At 42.1% G+C, this 21,583-nt stretch overlaps 1 protein-coding gene across 1 annotated transcript in view; it reads left to right on the top strand.

The window, feature by feature from the left end:
- Positions 1-14,398, top strand: part of LOC103190898 (keratin-associated protein 19-2-like) — a 37,356-nt gene extending 22,958 nt beyond the window's left edge. The window contains exons 11-15 of the mRNA XM_042345324.1: positions 2,275-2,295; positions 4,966-4,986; positions 6,536-6,556; positions 13,758-13,775; positions 14,013-14,398. Of these exons, the coding sequence (XP_042201258.1) occupies positions 2,275-2,295; positions 4,966-4,986; positions 6,536-6,556; positions 13,758-13,774 (80 nt within the window). The 3' untranslated portion in view covers position 13,775; positions 14,013-14,398. The remainder of the gene's footprint in view (positions 1-2,274; positions 2,296-4,965; positions 4,987-6,535; positions 6,557-13,757; positions 13,776-14,012) is intronic.
- Positions 14,399-21,583: the final 7,185 nt, after the last annotated feature.

Below are 21,583 nucleotides of genomic sequence, written 5' to 3'. Positions count from 1 at the left end.
GATATAACTATGACACAGGCACCTTGTACAACTGTCCAGATTCATTGCACACATCTCTATTTCAGCTAGCACAAAGAAATTCATCCACTAGGCTGGGACTGAATCGAACTCTGCCCTCAGCAGACTGCTCACACCTCATGTTAACAGCTTTCTGACACCAACTGCTATTGTAATGTGGAGTTGAAATAATGAAGTTACCATTTATACTAACATGTTCCCTTTATACCACATTGGAGATAAGATTCAAATTTCACACAAATCTTAAAGAAATGTTTTCTTTGCATCTCTCTGGTTCTCTCAATAAGTTTCTAATTACCAAGAATCTGAAGGGAAAATCACACAACAACAAGTTGCATTTATAACATCCTTCACATGTCTCTGAGCATTAACCAATCCAGCGCCAGTTCCTCTATACCAGTGATCTTACACCTTTTTCCTTCAGAAAGTTAAAATATTTACAGAAAAGAGGCCTTTTGTTGTTGCTCACTGGAGCTCTCAACTCCAAACTCATTGTTCTTTCATATATCTTTTAACAATTGAACAAATTACTTGGCATGAATAACAACCGAACACATAGAATGAATGTCTGATATAACAATAGAACAACCAGAATACTGAATGGGGGTTTGCAATAAATGTCCACGTCACAATAGAATAAAATACAATTTACACCTTTCATATATAAATGACCTGGACTTGGGTATACAGAGTACAATTTCCAAGTTTGCAGATGATCCTAAGCTAGAAAAAGTAGTAAACAGTGAGAAGGATAGTAGCAGGCTGCAAGAGGACATAGACAGACTGGTAAAATGGGCAGACACGTGGCAGGTGAAGATTAATGCAAAATGATGCATTTTGGGAGGAAGAATGAGGAGAGGAAATATAAGCTTAAAGGAGGTGAAGGAACAGAGAGACCTGGGGGTTCATATAAGTAAACCTTTGAAGGTGGCAGGATAGGTAGACAAAGCTGTTAAGAAAGCATCTGGGATATTAGGCTTTATAAACAGGGGCATAGAATACAAAAGTCAGGAGGTTATGACAAAACACTTTATAAAACACTGATTAGGCCTCAGCTAGAGATTGTGTTCAGTTCTGGGCCCCACACTTTAGGAAGGATGTCAAGGCATTGGAGAGGGCGCAAGGAGATTTACCCTGATGGTACCAGGAATGAGGGGCTTCAGTTATCAAGAGAGGCGAGAGAAGCCAGGATTATTCTCCTTGGAAGAGAGTTTTAGAAGGAGACTAATAGAAGCTTTCAAAATTATGAGAGGATTTGATAAGGTGATCAAGGAGAAACTATTCCCACTGGCGGGTGGGTCGGTAACTGGAGGACACCGATTTAAACTAGTTGTTAAAAGAAATAGAGGGGAGGGTAGGAGAAATGTTTTCACACAGTGAGTTGTTCAGATTTGGAATGCATTTCCTGAAAGGCTGGTGGATGCCAACAACAATAACTTGTACTTATAGAGCGCCCTCCAAGCCGGGCGGCACTTAGCAATGGTGGAGCCCAAAGCTGAGCCAGGGGGAGGGGGTGACCCTAGGTGCAGTCGAAAAGGAAGGTTTTCAGGCGCAACCTGAAGATGGGGAAAGAGGGGGGTGAGGCAGAGGGAGGGAGTTCAAAAGTTTTGGGACATACGGCTGAAGGCACGGCCGCCGATGATGGTGCAGAAGATTTGGGGGATGCAGAGGAGGCCGGACCCAGTAGAGCGGAGGCAGCAGGTACTGCTGTGGCAAGAGAGGTGAGAGAGATAGAGGGTGTCAAGGAATGGAGGGACACTAGAGTGAGGATCTTGAAGTGGATCCGCTTTGTGACAGGGAGCCAGTGGAGTTTGGCAAGGACTGGAGTATTAGGGGTATGAAGTTTGGTGTGAGTGAGAATGTGGGTGGCGGAGTTTTGAATGAGCTGGATAATAACAACTTTCAAGATTCGATAACAACTTTTAAGAGAGAAGTAGATAATTATTTGGGAAGAACAAGTTTGCAGGGCTAAGGGGAGAGAACGGGGGAATAGAATTGATTTGGATAGCTATTTTCAAAGAGCTATCACAGACACAATGGGCCGAATGGCCTACTTCTCTGTTTTATAATTCTATGATTCATTGATTTATGTCGGGGGAATATCTCAAAACAGTTATTCTCATGAATTTCCAAACAAATCAATTGTTATAGTTCACAGAAACCACTTTCTGACATGAGGTATTACTAATCGTGTGAAATATGGAATTGTATTTATCCGGTACAGTTAATATTTATAATAATTATTTCTCTTCACAGGTAAATTCCGAGTCTTCAGAGGTAAGATCATAATTAACAGTATTTTTCTGTTAAAAATCTATTTTTCATTCTGTAAAGAGCACATGCTGACTGTGACAATACCTTAAAGAAATTTGATTTTTTCGGTATGCCACATGTCTGACACACGTGGAAATCCATCACCGTGCCTAAGAGGCTCCAAACCAAACTGAGAATTCTATGCATCCCACCTCTGGAAATCCAGATAGATTGTGATCTTTAATTCCTTGTATAATAATCCTTGCATTTGGTATAGTGCTTTCTCATATCTTCAGGATATCTCAAAGCTCTTCACATAATATACTGTGAATTGACTGTATATTTTGTGGATGAAACACAGCAGCCAATTGCACACATCAGTGTCCCACAAACAGTTGAGGATTGAAAGATCAAATTCTATTATTATTTTTTGGGAAGGGATTATTACTCTAGAAAAGCGATCTGCTAATCCACTGTAATTTAGCCACAGAGTTTAGCAGCTTTCACATTGGGAGGATGTCTCAAACTCTAGTGATTGTATATTATTTGCATACAATAATCTCACACATATGAAGTGGAAAGCCAATTTTATCTGAGGGATTATTGGCCAGGACATTGTGACCAACTCCCTTCTTTTTTCAGTTAATACAATGGGATCTTTAGTCTCTACTTGAACAGAGACAGATGAGATCTCAATTTAACATCTCATCTGAAGGACAGCATCCCTGACAATGCAGCCCACCTGCCCACAGTACTCATTAGTTTATCGATTCCAAATTGTTGATTCTTATCAGTACCTTGGATCAAGGAGGATTGTGTCCACCACAACCCAGAGGTACGGATTCTGTTTGGACACTGTCCTGAAAGATTGTGCTAAGAAGGGGTGAAGGGCACTCTGGCCATGCTCATTCTTTTTCAAGACAACAAGGTCCCAATGCAGATCAAGCTCGAGTTATATAAGACCTCCTTCATGGATTTGAGTTTCTGGGGATCCAGAAGAGAGGCTTCCCATCTGCGAAGTCCAGGATCAAGCAGTGAGATGGATATTTGTGGCAAATATGGAAACAGCTGCAGGAAAGGAAAGCTGCAGCCTACACTGACCTGTACAGTGGAGTTGGCTTCACAGCAGACATGGTTATTTGCCAAAGTCCCTCACATGAGGACCTGGATTGGACCCAAAGTGGCTGGCACGTTACAAGCTGTCCTGTAAAGATCCTTACACCATGCTGAAGGCAGATGTCCAAGAGATAGCTGATGAGGAAACTCTGAGGCTTAGGCCAACAGCTGCTGGAGTCTGAATTCATGCATTGAGGTGAATAGCATAGATGCATTTAAGGGGAGAAAGGAATAGAAGGTTATGCTGGTAGGCTTAGTTGAGGAAGGGCAGGAGGAGGAGCATGTGAAGCATACATCGGCATAGACTGGTTTGGGCCGAATGGCCTGCTTCTGTGATGTTTATTGTATGTAATTCTATGTTAAATTCCATCCTTTTAAGGGTTTTGGGAAAGGTGCTAATATGAATCAATCATAGACTCATACAGCACAGGAGGAAGTAATTTGGCACATCATGTCTGTGCCGGCTCTTTGAAAAGAGCTTCCAAATCAATCCTATGCCCCTGCTCTCTCCCCAGAGTCCTCCACAAATAATTATCTACTTCTCTCTTAAAAGTTGTTATCGAATCGGCTTCCACCAGCCTTTCAGGCACTGCATTCCAGATCCCAACAACTCACTGTGTAAAAACATTTCTCCTCACCTCCCCTGTTTGTTTCAACAACTATTTTAAATTGGTGTCCTCAGGTTACCGACCCACCCACCAGTGGAAATAGTTTCTCCTTGTTCACCCTATTGAAACCCCTTAGAATTTTGAAAACTTGTATTAGTCTCCTCTTAACCTTCTCTGCTCCAAGGAGAATAATCCAAGCCTCTCCTGATAACTGAAGTCCCTCATTCCTGGTAAATCTGGTAAATCTCCTTTGCACCCTCTCGAGTGCCTTGACATCCTTCCTAAAGGATGTCGTCCTGACGTAAAAGGCGTTACATAAATGTAATTTTGTTGTTGTGTATCTATTTTGAAATTCATTTGCCAATTAAATTCAGCCACTTTATTAATGTCTTGTAATTTGTTGTGATACTCCTCAGTATTAACTACACCCTCAATTTGGTGTTGTCCATAAATTAGATGCTGCATCTGTCTATAAATCCTGTGAAATGCTTTAAGATGTCTTGATGATGTGATAAAAAATTATATTGAATGTAAGCATTATTATAAATATCACTGTAATAACCTAAAAGAATATGTAAAACAACAACAACAAAATTACATTTATAGAGTGTCTTTCATGTCGGGAGGATGTCCCAAAGCGCTGAACAGTCAGATGTTGGGGCCCGAGCATGGGGGAGGGGTGGTGTAGGGGTGAGGGAAGGCAGAGAGGTGGGAGGGAGACTAAAGGCATGGTTGAAGAGAAAATTAAAAATAATTTGAGACGTCCAGAAGATGTGATCAGGCGCTGTATCAAATGCAAGGGTTATTATTCTTATGATAAAAATCACTGCTTCCCCACGTATTGAAGAATAGATAATTACACTATGTCTTTATGCATTTACCAAATCTGCTAAAGGGATAGACTTGTGAAATTTGGTGCTGAAATGTATAAAGAGAATTTAATTTTTGTATTAATGTGCTTTCTTCACAGGTAGACATGTTCCTAAGCCAGGTAAGAGTCTCCTTGGAGCTGAACTAGCTTGGAAGGGCAGACCAGTCACTGGGGGCAGGAACTCTTTTCACTCAGCTTCTGTAAACTCTGCAAGCCAAAGCCCTAACAGGTGGGGTGATCCTACCTGGAGAAGCAGTAGGAAAGCTTACCAGACAGCGCTCCCAATGGTAAATTATGCATTTTTAGCTGATTAGGCTCGAGGAGTTATTCCAACGCACACTCAAACCTTGACTCTTGCAAACCTGTGCCTAATACTATCAGAAATTAGGTAAGCTGGATGTATCCCTCCAATGAAGAATATGGTTTCCATTCCAATAAATGTCTGTGGAATTTCCATGGAATCTTCAGTTTGGTTTGGATACTCTTCAACTCTTTGAAAAAAAGTTTTAAGTCCCAACGTGGGACTTTAACCCAATCTTCTGAATCAAGAGGTGAGAGTGCCATCACCTGAACCCACTGACTCAATACTAGCTTTGTTACTCCGTTTTACGAACAGTATTGTTTGCAAGAGTCTTGAATGTACTAAGATGAGAGAAAGAGAAAGCCACTCCCCTGTGGTTGACTTCTTTTAGGTGTTTGTCTCACTCCTTTTGAAGTCCAATATGGATTTTGCATCAAACAGTGCTCATGGCAGAGCCCTTTCTTTTTTTTTTTAGCAGTGCTGGGAGAGTACTGCATTGTCAGAGGTGCTGTCCTTCGGAGGAGACATTAAACCAAAGTTCCTGTCTGCTAGTTCAGGTAGACATTAAAGAGGCAACTATCAAAAAAAAAAGGGAGTTTATCCTTTGGTCCAGGACAACAACCACCGGGATAATATGGTATTCTCCTCATGGCAGTTTCTAGGACAATGAAAATTGAATGCTGCATTTGCCTATTAGTAGTTACTACACTTTACAGTAATGGGTTGAGCGGTAGTTGAGTATAAGGGACAGGGGTGGGAGCATTTTTGAGAGAAGCAGTTCGGGTCAGTGGCGGCAGCCAAAACGTGCACATTGAGACTAAGAGTGGACCAGTTAGTATGGTCAGCCCGCTGGTGTTGGTCATGGCGAAGGAGGGTGCGATATTCATTGTAAGTCCAGGCTCAGAGTTTTGAATGTAGTGGCGGAAGTTAGGTCGTGCGGCAACCGACCGGTGATTCTTTGGTTCTGAAATGGCCGTGTTGGCGCCTGGGCCAGCCAGGCCACAAATCCCACATTAGTTGCCTTTGCGGGGAGGGGGGGAGCGGGTGTGGGCAATTGGGCCCCACAGTGATGTTGTTCCTCAATCTGCACTCCAGACGTGCCTGTAGGCCTCAGTCTCCATCTGTCCTCCAGATAGCACCCCCATTTTTGCAGTCCTGTTTGAGAACGTCCTCACAATGCCAGCCTCTTGTCCAACACCATTTTGAACTTTTAGCCATTAACTTTCTTCACAGCTTTATGTACGTTAAGTACATTTCAGCTCCTTTTAAAATGTTTCTATTTAGCACTCCAAATATAACTATTGCCGTGAAATGCGGAGTGATACTTATTCAGTAGGTAATACTGATACCAATATGTTCTCCTGCTAGGTGGATTGTACAAATATGGAGGTAAGAATCACAATATCCCGAATTCGTACCTTAAATATTTGTGTGTATTGTGCATAGAGTAAGTAAATTCCAACTCTGTGTCAGGACTTTAAAAAATGAGATTTAGAATTCCTTCGAATTTATGACTGCAAGGCGCTATACAAATATAATATTATTGTTGTTTATTCACCCACAATCCACAAAACGTTGCTACACAAATCACAAGATTAAGATGAACTAATGCCCATTTACCCATCCAATCTCCCAATCTCCTTGCACCACAGAACCAAGCTATTTTTTAAAATGAGTCGAGTATTGCGACCTCAATGATCCTTCCCAGCACCCTGATCCACTCATTAATAACCCTCTGGGTAATGAAAATCTTCAGAATATGTGACCTGAAACTGACCTTTGCAACTCTAAACTTAGGTCTTCTTGTTCTATGTACTCGTGAAAACAATCGTTTGTGCTCCAGATTTTAACATAAGTGAGGCTAAGATTCTGGACAGGCTCAAGGGCTTAAACTAACAAATCCACTGGAACTGATGAACTGTATCTCAGAATACTTAGGGAGCCCAAGACAAGAAATTTGTGCAGCACTGACAGATATTTATGTCAACCTGGACTGGGGGGTTCCAAAGGCTGGAAGCAGCAGATGTTGTTCCCATTTTCAAGAAGGGCGGCAAAACTCAATCTGGCAAATATAGACCCAGTCGCCTGACCTCAATAATAGAAAAAATGTCAATCATCGGAAAGGAAGTGGAAGATTACCTGTATATAAACTATCTAATAATTGACAATCAACATGGATTCAAAATGGTAGGTTTTATCTCACCAATCTCATGATCTCATGGACTTTTTTGAGATGACAATCCCAAATGACTCTGGGAAACTATATGATGTGGTATATCTGTTACTCCAAAAGGCGTTTGACAAAGGTACCCTATTGAAAGACTCTTTTACAAATGTGGTCCCAGAATTGCCTGAAGTGAAGGAAGCAGAGTTTTTGTTAGGGGAGCTAGGTCACAATAGAGAGGGTATTAGCAGGGTGCCTCAGGATCAACAACAATATAGCAGGGTAGTGTCTCAGAGTGCTTAACAGTGGATGGGACTTAAAAAAGGGGAGAGAGGGGCAAGGCGGAGGGATTGAGGGAAAGTGTTCCAGAGCTTTGGGACATAGTGGCTGAAAGCGCAACCGCTGATGGTGGGGCGGGTGGCGCGAGGGACGAGCAGGAGATCGGTGCTATTCAAGCAGAGGCACCGGATGGTGGATTTGGTAGTCAGGAGGTAAGAGAGGTAGGGAAGTGCCAGAGAGTGAAGGGATTTGACACAAGTGTGAGGGAGCCAGTGGAGCCTTGCCAGAACTGGTGAGTTATGGGTACGGATTTGATTCGGTAAGTATGTGGGCGCAGAGTTTTGGATGAGCTGGATCTTCTGAATAGTGCAGCTGGGGAGACTGGCAAGGAGTGCGTTTCAGAAATCCAAGTGGGAGGTGACAAATGCATGCATGAGGGTTTCGTCTGCATTTGGACTAAGGTATGTTCGGAGGCGGATAATGTAGCTGTGATGGAAGAAGGTGGTCCTGGTCAAGGACCAGATGTGGTGGAGGAACAACTGGGGGTGTACAAACCAGACGTCTTGAATGCACACTGGTTCGATGAGTCTGAGGGAGCGCCCAGGGACATTGAGAAGTTTAGATCCGCGAGAGTGAAAACGTTGACGGGAGACAAGGAGTATGGCTTCGGTCTTGTCCACATTCAACTGCAGGAAGTTTGCGTTCATCCAGGCCCTGATGTCTGCTAGACAAGCTGACCTGGAGTCGGTACTGGAGGAGGCAATGATTTGTGTGTCATCTACAAACATGTGGAAGTTTACCCCGTGTCTGCGGATGACATCGCCTAGAGGGAGAATATAGATAAGGAAAAGAAGAGGGCCAAGAATGGATCTCTGGGGTACCCTGCAGAGCAAGGGCGGGAGGAGAAACCATTTGCTGAGATGAAATGGAGGCGATTGGTTATCTTGTATTCGATATAGCGCCTTATCACATCGCCGAGACGTCTCAAAGTGCTACAGAATATACTGTAAAGTGAATTATCTGTTTACTTTGTGGGCAAAACGCAGCAAACAGTCGTGAATTTTTTTTTAAAAAAGGGATTATTATCCCCAGAAAAGTGATCCGACAATCGACTTTCAACCAGATTCCTATTTACTGCCAGGTAAACAGACACGGAGTAAGGAACTTGCTTAAAGTAGGTCTTGAACCATGCAAGTGCAATCCCATCAAGGAGGATGAGAGAGAGGCGGTGGAGGAGGATGACATGGTCGACTGTGTTAAACGCCGCAGAGAGATCCAGGAGGATGAGGAGGCAGAGAGAGCCCTGATCACAGATAGAGAGGATGCTGTTTGTGAATTTGACAAGTGCTGTGGGCAGGGTGAAAACCAGACTGCAGGGGCTTGAGGAGGGAGTAGAGGGAGAGGTGTGGAGTCCTGTAGCTCAGTGGCTAGAGCACTCGCTTTGCAAGTGAGAGACCGGAGTTCAATTCCAGTCAGGGTGAAACCTTGGGCAAGTTTCCTTACTCCACACAGAGCCTAATAATAATCCCTTCAAAACCCAAAACAATAATAAATTGGTCATTTTCAATCTACGACTGTTTGTGGGACATTGCTGTGCACAATTGGCTGCCGCGTTCGCCCACAAGTATATAGTCAATTCACTTTACATTGTCTTCTGTGAAGCGCTTTGGGATGTCCTCCCGACGTGAAAAGTGCAATATCAAATGCAAGGATTATTATTATTATTATAGATGTGACCTGCAACAATGCTTTCCAGCAAGGAAGGGTAGGTTACAGATGGGACGGTAGTGTAAGAGATCAGAGGGATCAAGTGAGGATTTTTTTGAGGGGGGGGGATAAAATCTCTTTGATTTGCATTCTAAATGCAGCATCCAATTAACCTTCTCCACAGCTAAATCACCCGACTTCCCAACTTTAAGTATGTTAATATCCCTAGGTCTGGAAATTTTAGCTCCTTTAAAAATGTTTCTATTTTCTGTACTGGGACCCTTCTGTTCCTCGTATATATTAATGGCCTGGATTCACAACCCAGTGTAATAATAATAATAATCCTTTCATTTGATATAGCGCTTTTCACATTGGGAGGACGTCCCAAAGCGCTTCACAGAACACACTGTAAAGTGAATTGACTGTATATATTTGTGGGCGAACGCGGCAGCCAATTGCGCACAGCAATGTCCCACAAACAGTCGTAGATTGAAAATGATCAATTTATTATTGTTTTTGGTTTTGGAGGGATTATTATTAGGCGTAAGATAGTTACATTTGCAGATAATATCAAGTTGAGGGAAACTGGAATCAGAGGATGCAGGAAAGGTTTTGCAAAGAGTTTGATAGGGGATATACATGGGCTGATGACTGGCAATGAAGTTTAGTATTGATAAATGCAAAGTACTAACTATAGAATCCAAGAGATAGGAATCATAGAATCATACATCACAGAAGAAGGCCTTTCGGCCCATTATGCCTGCACCGGCTTCGTGAAAAGAGCTACCCAAATCAATCCCATTCCCCGATCTCTCCCCATAACCCTGCAAACTTGTCCTCTCTCCAAAATTATCTCCTTCTCTCTTAAAAGTTGTAATCTGCATTCCAGATCCGAACAACTCGCTGCATGAAAAAATTTCTCCTCACCTTCCCTCTGTTTCTTTTAACAACTATTTTAAATTGGTGTCCTCGGGTTACCGACCCACCCACCATTAGAAATAGCTTCTCCTTGTTCACCCTATCGAATCCCCTCATAATTTTGTAAACTTCTATTAAATCTCTTCTTAGGATTAAAAAAAAACTTGAATTTGATACAGCACTTTTCACGTCTTCTAGACATCTCGAAGAACTTCACAGAATATCATGTAAAATTAATTGACTGTATATTTGTGGGCGAAACACGGCAACCAATTGCGCACAGCAGTATCCCACAAACAGTCGTGAATTGAAATGACCAATTTATTATTGTTTTTTTTCTTGAGGGATTATTATCAGGCGTGTGGACTAAGGAAATTTGCCCAAGGTTCCCCCTGCTGAGAATCAAATCCAGGTCTCTCGCTTGCGAGGCGAGTGCTCTAACCACTGAGCTACAGGATTCCTCTTAACCTTCTCTGTTCCAAGGAGAATAATCCTAGCTTCTCCTGATAATTGAAGTCCCTCATTCCTAGTATGATCCTGGTAAATCTCCTTTGCACTCTCTACAATGCCCTGACATCCATCCTAAAGTGTGGTGCCCAGAACACAGGCTCTAGCTGAGGCCTAGTCAGTATTTTATATAAGGGTTTATCATAACTTCCTGACTTTCGCATTCTATGTCCCTGTTTATAAAGCCTAGTATCCTGTATGCTTTTTTTAAAAAACAGTTTTATCTACCTGTCCGGCCACTTTCAAAGATTTACTTGTATGAACCCCAGGTCTCTCTGTTCCTTCACCCCCTTTAAGATTGTACCAACAGCTTATATTGCCTCTCCTCATTCTTTCTCCCAAAATGCATCACTTCACATTTCTCTACATTAAACTTAATTTGCTACGTTTCTGCCCTTTTTACCAGTCTGTCTATGCCCTCTTGAAGTTTCCTACTATCTTTCTCACTGTTTACTACTTTACCTACCTTAGTATCATCTGAAACTTGGAAATTGTACTCCATATACCCAAGTCCAGGTCATTTATATAGATCAAAAACAGCAGTAGTCCCAATACTGATCGCTGGGGGACACTAACTAATGCACACTTCCCTCCAGTCAGAAAACCAACCGTTCACCACCACTCTATGCTTTCTGTCTCCCAACCAGTTCTGTATCTATACTGCCACTGTCCCTTTAATACCGTGGGCTTCTATTTTGCTTACAAGTCTCTTATGTAGCACTTTATCAAACGTCTTTTGAAAATCCATATAAACTACATCAACTGCACTACTTTCATTCACTCTCTCCGTTAATTCATCAAAAAACTGTCAGGTTTTATTAGTCACGAGTTGTCTTTAACAAACCCATATTGGTTATCTCTCATTACAACAACAACACAATCTCATCTATAGAGTGCCTTTCATGTCGGGAGGACGTCCCAAGGCGCTGGACAGTTGGGTCAGGACCCGAGCAGGGGGGAAATGGTCAGGGTGAGGGGAGGGAAGGGAGGGAGCGAGGACAGGGTAGAGAGTCGAGAGGGGAGCTGAAGGCACGGTCAAAGAGAAAGGTCTTGAGACCGACCTTGAAGGAGGAAAGGGAGAAGGCAAGGCGAAGGCACTGGGGATGGAGTTCCAGAGCCTCGGGGCTGAGAGGCTGAAGGCCCGGCCACCGATGGTAGGGCGGTTGGGGCGGGGGATGTGGAGCTGACCGGAGCTAGAGGAACGGAGGGTACAGGCAGGTAGGTAGGGGGATAGTAGGTCGGAGAGGTAGGAGGGAGCGAGGCCGTGAATGGCCTTGTAGGTGAGGATGAGGATCTTGAATTCGATCCTCTGGGGGATGGGGAGCCAGTGGAGGCGAGCGAGGGTGGGAGTGATGTGGTCGCGAAGCCTGGTGCGGGATAGTACACAAGCTGCAGAGTTCTGAATGACCTGCAGCTTGTGGAGGGAGGGCCGGGAAGGCCGGCGAGGAGAGAGTTCCCATAGTCCAGCCTTTAGGTGATAAAGGTGTGGAACAGAGTTTCAGCACCGTGAGGGGTGACATAATGTCGTAGTCTGGCCATGTTTCGGAGATGATGGAAGGCGATGCCAGTTGTGGTGCGGATATGAGGAAGAAAGGACAGCTCGGGGTCGAACAGAACGCCGAGGTTCCTGACCGGCTTTGAGAGGTGGAGAGTGCAGCCTTGGATGCTGATGCTGTCAGCGCCTGAGGTTGTCTCTTATTAAGCCATATTGTTCTAAGTGAAAATTTATTTTGTCCTGGATTGAAGTCCCTAGAAGTTTCCCAACTCCTGACGTTAGGCTGACTGGCCTGTAGTTCCCTGGTTTATCTTTCTGTCCTTTTTTGTGCAACCCTCCAGTCCTCTGGCACCATGCCGGTGTCCAAGGAGGATTGAAAGATTGTGGTTAGAGCCTCCGTTATTTCCATGATTACTTCCTCAGTAACCAAGGATGCATCCTGTCCAGACCGGGTTTCTTTTCTACCTTGAGCACCGTCAACCTTTTTAGTACCTCCTCTCGGTTTATTCTTATCCAATTTATTTACCCTCTCCTCCGATACTGTGGCATTGGCTGCATCCTCTTCTTTTGTGAAGACAGATGCAAAGTACTGATTCAGTACATTAGCCATGCCTTCTGCCTCCACAAGATTTCCTCTTTGGTCCCTAATTGGACCCACCCTACTTTTTGACTACCTTTCCATATTTGGGTTCCCTTTTATGTTTTTATCATTTTTCATACAATCTCTTTGCAACTCTTACTTCCTTTTTCAATTCTCCTATATACTTTCTATATTCGATTTGATTATCTTCTGTATTTTGGACATGACATTCATCATAAGCCTCCCTTTTCTGATTTATTTTAATCCCAATTTCCTTTGTCATCCAGGGAGGATTGAATGCCCTACCTTTCCCCTTTGTAGGAATGTATTGTTCTGTCCCCGAACTATCTCCTCCTTGAAGGCTTTCCATTTCTTGTTAGCTGTTTTACCTGCCAATCCTTCTTTCCAGACCACTTTAGCTAGGTCCCTTTTTAATTCACCGAAATTAGCCTCTTCCAGTTAAGTATCTTCACCTTTGATTATTCCTTATCCCTTTCTATAAGTACTCTAAATTTAATGATGTTGCAATTGATCGCTGTTGTCCAGATGCTCTTATTGAAACCTGCTCCACTTGCCCCACTTCATTCTCCAGAACTAGATTTCCTTTCTGAATCTATGTTGGCTTTCATTTATTTGACTGTTTTAAATAGGTAATCTTCCATTTCCTTTCTGATTATTCACTCCATCATTTCCGATTATTGAGGTCGGACTAATGGATTGATAGTTACCAGGTTTGGTTCTGACACCTTTCTTGAATGTGGGAGCAACATATTGCTTGTTTCCAATCTATTGGAACCTCCCCAGTCCCGAATGACTCCTTCATAATGTCTGTCGGTGCTGCTCAAATCCATTTATCCAGCATTATTATTATTTGGTCTGAAATGCAGAGGGATATTTGTTCAGTGCCGTTTATATTTATACTAATTTGTTCTCTTCACAGAGAAATATGATATTTAAGGTAAGAATCAAAAATCACAGTATTTCTTCTGGGAAGTGTATTGTCTCGGTGTGCAAAAGGAAATTTGTTTAAAGAGTAGCTATAATGACTACAGGAAAAGAGTAGCAGAATTGAATTAAATGGAGTTCTAGTGCAGGAACAAGCACCAGCAGATATGATGGCAGAAGAGCAGGCAAATGGGATTCGCTCTAATAGTGACCAATTCTAATTTCTTTAACTCTTGTGCATATCTTTCAGGACGTTTCCCCCAGCAAATGCTGCTTCTCCACTGAAGAATGTTTCAGATTGCCGTGGTCTGGCTCTGATGACCATAATCGTAGTTAATGCTTCATGGGTCTTTGGGAATTCACTTCAACAAACAGAATGAAGAATCAAAGCTTCTTTATTTGCAATTGATTCCAGCCATTTATTCAGAGTAATTGATCTGTTCTTGGCATCAATGATTATTGTAATGATGATAAAGAGACGATTCTATAACATCTAAAATCCACCACACGCCTGTCCACCCTGGCAGCCATGGACTTTCTCGTCACATGTGAAACTCACCAATCTTGGGGCAAGGTTTTGTTGATGATATAAATAATAATAATAAACTGGTCACTCAATCCATGACTGTTTGTGGGACACTGCTGTGTTCAATTGGCTGCCACGTTTCACCCACAAAATATACAGTCAAATCACTTTACAGTATATTCTGTGTAGCGCTTTGAGATGTCTCGAAGATGTGATAAGGCGCTATATCAAATGCAAGAATTATTATTATTATCCTGTATTTGACATTGCATCGTTCACATCAGGAAGATGTTTCAAAACTCCTCGCAGGAGTAAAGTGTAATGACTGTATTTTATAGGCGATCAATCTTTTAAGATTAATCAGACTGGATGCGATAAGATTCTCGTTAAGTCTGATCTGGTCTATGAATTCATACATTTATAAAATGAATTCCTTCGAAGCCAACAAGCCCTGTACCAGCTCCACAACCCCCTCCCCCTCACCCAGTACAATGTCCATCAATTCTTGCAGGCAACTGGCTCTACTGATTTGGGAAGGGGAAGGCGAGAAGAGCAGGGGATAATCTTGTGATTGTGAGTAACTTGAAAAAAGCTGCACCATTTCATGAGAGAAAACCAACAAAGTCCACAGTGCCCTCATCTAATGAATTTAAAGATCTCAAATCCATAGTAATGAGGATAGTCAATCTTTCCTCACTACTGTAATTTGGAGCCTCACTGCTCCTGTCTTCATCGACACAGCAGGTTGTGTTGCCTTTAATGGACGGTTTAGGTAGTGTCTCTTTCCAAGTTGCCATAAACACTGAATCGATTGGCACAATCTGTATGTATCTAATGACCGTAAAAGGAGAACTCTCTCTTTCTATCTGCATTGTAGCTGGACTATTAATAAAGATTCGATGCATCACAAAAAGCCTTGTCTTGTCTGTTGTTTATTTACTGAACTGCTCATAAGAACTTAAGAAGATAGGATCAGGATTAGATCATTCAAGTCTACTGCACTACTTTATTAATTCATTGATCTGACCGTTCATCATTTCCCTTGATACTCCTGCCCACTAAATATTCATCCAAATTTTTCTATTAACAGAGCATCAGTACACCCTTTTGGGGTAGTTATTGTCACATTTCTACATTTCCAAACTTTGTAGAATCATAGAATTATACAGCACAGAAGGAGGCCATTCGGCCCATTGTGTCTGTGCTGGCTCTTTCAAAGAGCTGTTCAAATTAAACCCACTCCCCTGCTCTCTCTCCAAAGCCTTGCAAATTTGTCCTCCCCAAAATATCCATCTACTTCTTTCTTGAAAGTTGTCATCGTATCGGATTCCACCACTCTTTCAGGCAATGCATTCCAGATCCAGATTGTTTGAAAGATTTTCTTCTTTCATCCTTGCTCTCTCACCTGCAGAACCTACTTTCTCCTTCCTCACATTTGGTTCCTGACCAAGATTACATTCTTCACCTCTGCTACACTGCACGATTCTGCCCTATCTCACTACAAATGCTAGACAAACTCTTATCCATGATTCTGTTAGCCGTCACATTGACTTCTCTTAATTCACTTGACCCTAGTTCCACCATAATCAAAATCCAGTTAATCTAAATTCCCTCTCTATCAGTCTTTAAATCCCATGTTAAAACCATGTCTATGGTCTCTTGCTCGCATGCGATACAGGCACTGTGAAGTGCTCTGAAATATTATCCAATGTGAAGGGCACGTATATAAACGTACTTGTTGAAAAAATATTCTGATTTTGCTCTTAATTTAGCTCTAAATTTAGCTATTGTCCTCTTCTTTCTCTCGATTCTCCTAATAGAAGAAACAGTTTCTCTCTACCCATCTTGTCAAAAACAATAATAAGTTGGTCATTTTCAATCCACGACTGTTTGTGGGACACTGCTGTGCGCAATTGGCTGCTGCGTTGGCCCACAAATATACGGTCAATTCACTTTACAGCATATTCTCATTGTGTGAAAAAAATTCTCCTCATCTCCCCTCTGGTTTTTCCAACAACTATCTTAAATCTGTATTCTCCGGTTACCGATCCATCCGACAGTAGAAATATTCTGTGAAGCGCTTTGAGATGTCGAGAAGACATGAAAAGCACTATATCAAATGCAAGGATTAGTATTATTTATTATAAATTTTCAGGATTTTAAATCCCTTTAATCAGGCCGTTTTTGAACCTTCGAAACCCAAGTTTGCCAACCTATCATAATTAGGCCCTGGAGTTTGAGTTCAATTCAGATGAATTTGTGCTGTATGTCATTCAAGGCGAGTACCTCTTTAGAATCAGAGAGTTATACAGCACAGCAGGAGGCCATTTGACCTAGCAAATTTGTCCTCCCCAAATATCTATCTGCTTCGCTCTTGAAAGTTGTTATCGATTCTGCTTCAGCCACCCTTTGAGGCAGTACATTCCAGATCCAAACAACTCATTGTGTGAAAAAAATTCTCCTCATCTCCCCTCTGGTTCTTCCGACAACTATCTTAAATCTGTGTTCTCTGGTTACCGATCCATCCGACAGTAGAAATAGTTTCTCCCTGCTTACTCTTATCAAAACCACTCATAATTTTGAACACCTCTATTAAATCTTTACGGTGCTCAATATTCCGGTTGAGTTGAGGTCTGACTAGAACCATCATCTCCTTGTTTTGTATTCAAACTCTTTTGACATAAAGTTAGCCTTTTTGATTCCTTTTGGCCTGTTAATTTATTTTTAATAATCTCTGGAACTGACCATCCAAATTCATTTGGTCGTACACCTTTCTCCATCAAGATTATATTCTGATTTATCCTTCTAAGATCTAAAATACAATATGCAAATGCTTCTTAGATACACAATTAAATGGAGTGCACTGATCTTAAATTGATATGCTCTAGTCACTGACTCACCGATCATCCAAGCTTCTTCATCCAAACCAATCTTGTGATTAACTGACTGCTAAGTGTCTCCATAGAGAAAGGTTAGAGAGGAAGGATGGGACGAGGGCAAACAGGGAGAGATAAAGAGTGTGAGAAAAGAAAAGATTAAATTATTTTTTCTAGGTAATCTTCCACTTCCGTTGTGATGATTGACTCCATAATTTTTCCAATTATTAAGGTCAGACTGAATTGCCAGCTTTAATGCGTCTATCATTGCAAGGTATGGTTCTTCTCCCTTTCTTGAAAATGGGAATAACATGTGTGCTTCCTGCCTGTTGGAACCTCCCTAGTACTGACTGACTCCATCTTCATGTCTGTCAGAGACATTAATGTCCTGCCTTGTTTCCCTAAGACGAGGGGTACATTTTATCTGTCGCAGAGGATTTGTAGGTTTTTAAAACACCTTGAGCCTATTGAGAATATCAGCCTCACTTATTTTAAAGCCATGTTTGCTGGATTGGAGGCAAGTTTATAGTTTAAAACCCCCCAGGAAGATTCTGCCATTATCTGGGGATACAGTATATAGTTTGGGACACGACATGTCAAGTAACTGGCAGGATGGTGGAAGACAGTCTAGATGGACCTTGGTCTTCTTATGTTTTCCTTACCTGTTTGATCACTGATGCTGTCTCTAAGCCATGATTTTGTGCGTTTTTCCTTGATTTCTCCCACGATTTGCCTGAGCTGCACCTGGCACGCTAGTGATGGGCAGGTTGTTGGCTCATAGTGCTGGAAAAGCAACAAATGAAAACATCAGCAAAAGAATGCATTGCTTTCCCAGTAAGACTCAGCAGGGCATAATGCCCTCTTCCGCTAATTGTATCAAACACTGATTGCTTTCCTTCTGAATATACATCATTGTCCTGTTCTCCAAGAAGTGGGCTGGTCAGTCCTTTAAATCAGTGGCTACAGCACTCGCCTCGCAAGTGAGAGACCTGGGTTCGATTCAGGGAGAAATAATGGGCAGGTTTCCTTGCTCCATACACCTAGGGTTACTTAGCAGTAAGTAGGAACCCAGTTGTTAGTCAATTGGATATAAGACAGACTGGTGAAATGGGCAGACATAGCTGCAACGGGTACAGCTAGTATACAATAAGAACATAAGAACATAAGAATTCGGAGCAGGAGTAGGCCATTCGGCCCCTCGAGCTGCCCCGTCATTCAATAAGATCATGGCTGATATATACTAACTCCACTTACCCGCCTTATCCCCATATCCCTTAATCCCTTTATCCACAAGAAATCTATCTCAGTCTTGAATATGTTCAAGGACTGAGCATCTACAGCCCTTTGGGGTAGAGAATTCCATAAATTCCATAAATTCACTACCCTCTGAGTGAAGAAGTTTTTCAATTCAGTGCGAAAGGACTTAGCCCGAATTTTAGTCCTGGATATAGTTTCCTTTTCTATTCTGTCGTGCCCCTTAATAATGTTATAGGTTTTCATAAAATTACCTCTCATCCTTCTATATTCTAGAGAATATAGGTCTAAATTGCTCAACCTATCCTCATAACTCCCCCGTTATCCCAGGTACCAACCTAGTGAATCTATGTTGTACCCCCTCCAAGGCGAGTACATCCTTTCTTAAAGAACTTCCTTTCTTAAACTTAAACTTTCTTAAAAAACTGCACACAATACTCTAGGCGCGGTCCTATATAGTTGCAGCAAGACTTCCCTACTCTTATATTCTAATCCTTTTATAACAAATGCTTTCCTAATTGCTTGCTGTACCTGCAAACTAACTTTTTGTGACTGGTGTACAAGGACACCCAAGTTCCTATGAATCCTAACACTATCTAGTCTCTCCCCTTCTAAAAAATAATCTGCTCTCCTGTTTTTGCCACAGGTGGATGACTTCACACTTCCCTACATTATACTTCATCTGCAACCTATTTGCCCACTCACCTAGCCTATCTATATCTCGTTGCATTTTTTTAATGTCATCCTTGGGGTTTACTCTCCCTCCTAGTTTCGTGTCATCTGTGAATTTGGATATATTAAGTATATTATATCTAGATGTCCTCACCTAGATCGTTGATGTAGACTGTAAATAGTTGAGGCCCAAGCACTGATCCTTGTGGCACTCCACTAGTCACATCCCGCCAATCTGAGGAGGACCCGTTTATCCCTACACTCTGTTTTCTACCCGTTAGCTACTCTTCAATCCATGCTAATATGTTCCCCTGAATTTCATGGGCCCTAATCTTGTGGATCAACCTTATCGAATACCTTTTGGAAATCTAAATACACTACAACCACTGATTCCCCCCTATCTAATCTACTTGATATGTCGTCAAAAAAATCTAAAAGATTTGTTAAGCATAACTTCCCTTTTGTAAAGCCATGTTAACTCTGTCTGATCATATTGTGATCCTCTAAGTATCCCACTACGACATCCTTAATTAAAGATTCTAGAATTTTCCCTACCACCGATGTCAGACTAACTGGTCTATAGGTCCCCATCTTTTCTCTCCCACCCTTCTTAAATAGTGGTGTGATGTTTGTGATCTTCCAATCAATGGGAATTTTTAAAATGGTAGTTTTAAAGCAGAAACAGGAACACTGTGAGACCTAAGAAAGGTCTGTGAGAAATAAGAAAGGAGTGGTTACACTGATAGGGGTTTACTATAGACCACCAGACAGCGGGAAGGAGATAGAGGAGCAGATCTGCAACCAGATAGATGTAAGGCGAACAGAGGTGTGATAATGGGGGATTTCAATTATCCCAATATAGACTGGCAAAATTGCAGCGCTAAGGGCAAGGCAGGAGAAAAGTTCATAGACTGTGTACCAGGAAAATTTTCTTGAGCAGTATGTTCTGGTGAATGAAATACGTCAGGTTGAAAAGATTTCGGTAGAGGAGCATCCAGGTAACAGTGACATATTATTTAAATTACTCATGAACAGGAACAAAGCACAGTCAAGGCTGAAAATGCTTGACTGGAAAAGGGCTAATTTTGATGGGCTAAAAAGGGACCGAGAGTGAGTGGACTGGCAAGTGAGACTAGCAGGTAAAACGACTCATGAGCAATGGGAGATAAATAAAATAATCCTTGCATTTGATATAGCGCTTTTCATGTCGGGAGGATGTCCCAAAGCGCTTCACAGAATATACTGAAAAGTGAATTGACTGCATATTTGTGGGCGAACGGGGCAACCAATTGCGCACAGCAATGTCCCACAAACAGTCGTAGATTGAAAATGACCAATTTATTATTGTTTTGTTTTGGAGGGATTATTATTAGGCTCTGTGTGGAGTAAGGAAACTTGCCCAAGGTTTCTTCCTGCCTGGAATTGAAATCAGGTCTCTCGCTTGCAAAGCGAGTGCTCTAACCACTAAGCTACAGGACTCCAGAAAGATCTTCAAAGATATGATAGTTCAAGGTCTAAATAGATATATTCCCACAAAAAGGAAATGTGCGACAACCAAGCCAGCCTGGATGACCAGGGATATTCTGTCTAGGATGAAAAAAAAGAAGTATGACAATTGGAAGACGCAAGACACTGAGGATAGCAAAGCGCATTATAGAGAATGCAGGAGTGATCTTAAAAGAGTGATAAGACAGGCAAAAAGATCCCATGAGAAGAGGTTAGCGCGTAACATAAAGAGGAATCCTAAATATTTTACAAGCACATAAAGGAAAAAGGTTAGTTAAAGGTAGGGTGGGGCCAATCAAAGACAATGATGGCCATCTTGTTGTGGAGGCAGAGGGCATCGCTGGTGTACTAAACGAGTACTTTGCACAACGGAAATGGATGCCCCAAATGCCACAGTATTGGATGAGAGCGTAGAGGACATAGATCAGATTACTATAGACAGAGAGGAAGTTCTGAAAAGATTGACTGGGCTCAAAATTGATAAGTCACCAGGACCAGATGGATTTTACCCAAGGTTGCTGTGGGAGATACGGGTTCAAATAGCGGAGGTTTTGGCCATTATATTTCAATCTTCATTGGACACAGAAGACTGGAGAGGAGCTAATGTAACCCCCTCTACAAAAAGGGCAGAAAGACAAACCCGGAAATTACAGGCCAGTCAGCCTAACTTCAGTAATAGGAAAACTACTGGAGACCATAATCCGGGACAGAATAAATCTCTACTGAGAGGAACATGAGGTAATTAGAGATCCAACATGGATTTGGTAAAGGCAAATTTTGCCCAACAAATCTAATTGAATTTTTGAAGAGGCGACTGCGAGGGTTGATGAGGGAAATGCGGTGGACGTTATTGACATGGATTTCAAAAAGGCTTTTGACACAGTACCGCATAAGAGATTAATACAAAATTAGAGGTCCACGGTATTAAGGGGACAGTGGCAGTTTGGATTAAGAACTGACTGAGTGACAGAAAGCAGAGGGTGGTGG

This window comes from Callorhinchus milii, unplaced genomic scaffold (genome assembly GCF_018977255.1).
Source record: "Callorhinchus milii isolate IMCB2004 unplaced genomic scaffold, IMCB_Cmil_1.0 Scaffold41, whole genome shotgun sequence".
NCBI lineage: Eukaryota > Metazoa > Chordata > Chondrichthyes > Chimaeriformes > Callorhinchidae > Callorhinchus > Callorhinchus milii.
Note: the sequence above shows the minus strand (reverse complement) of the source record. Positions and strands in the feature narration are given on the sequence as shown.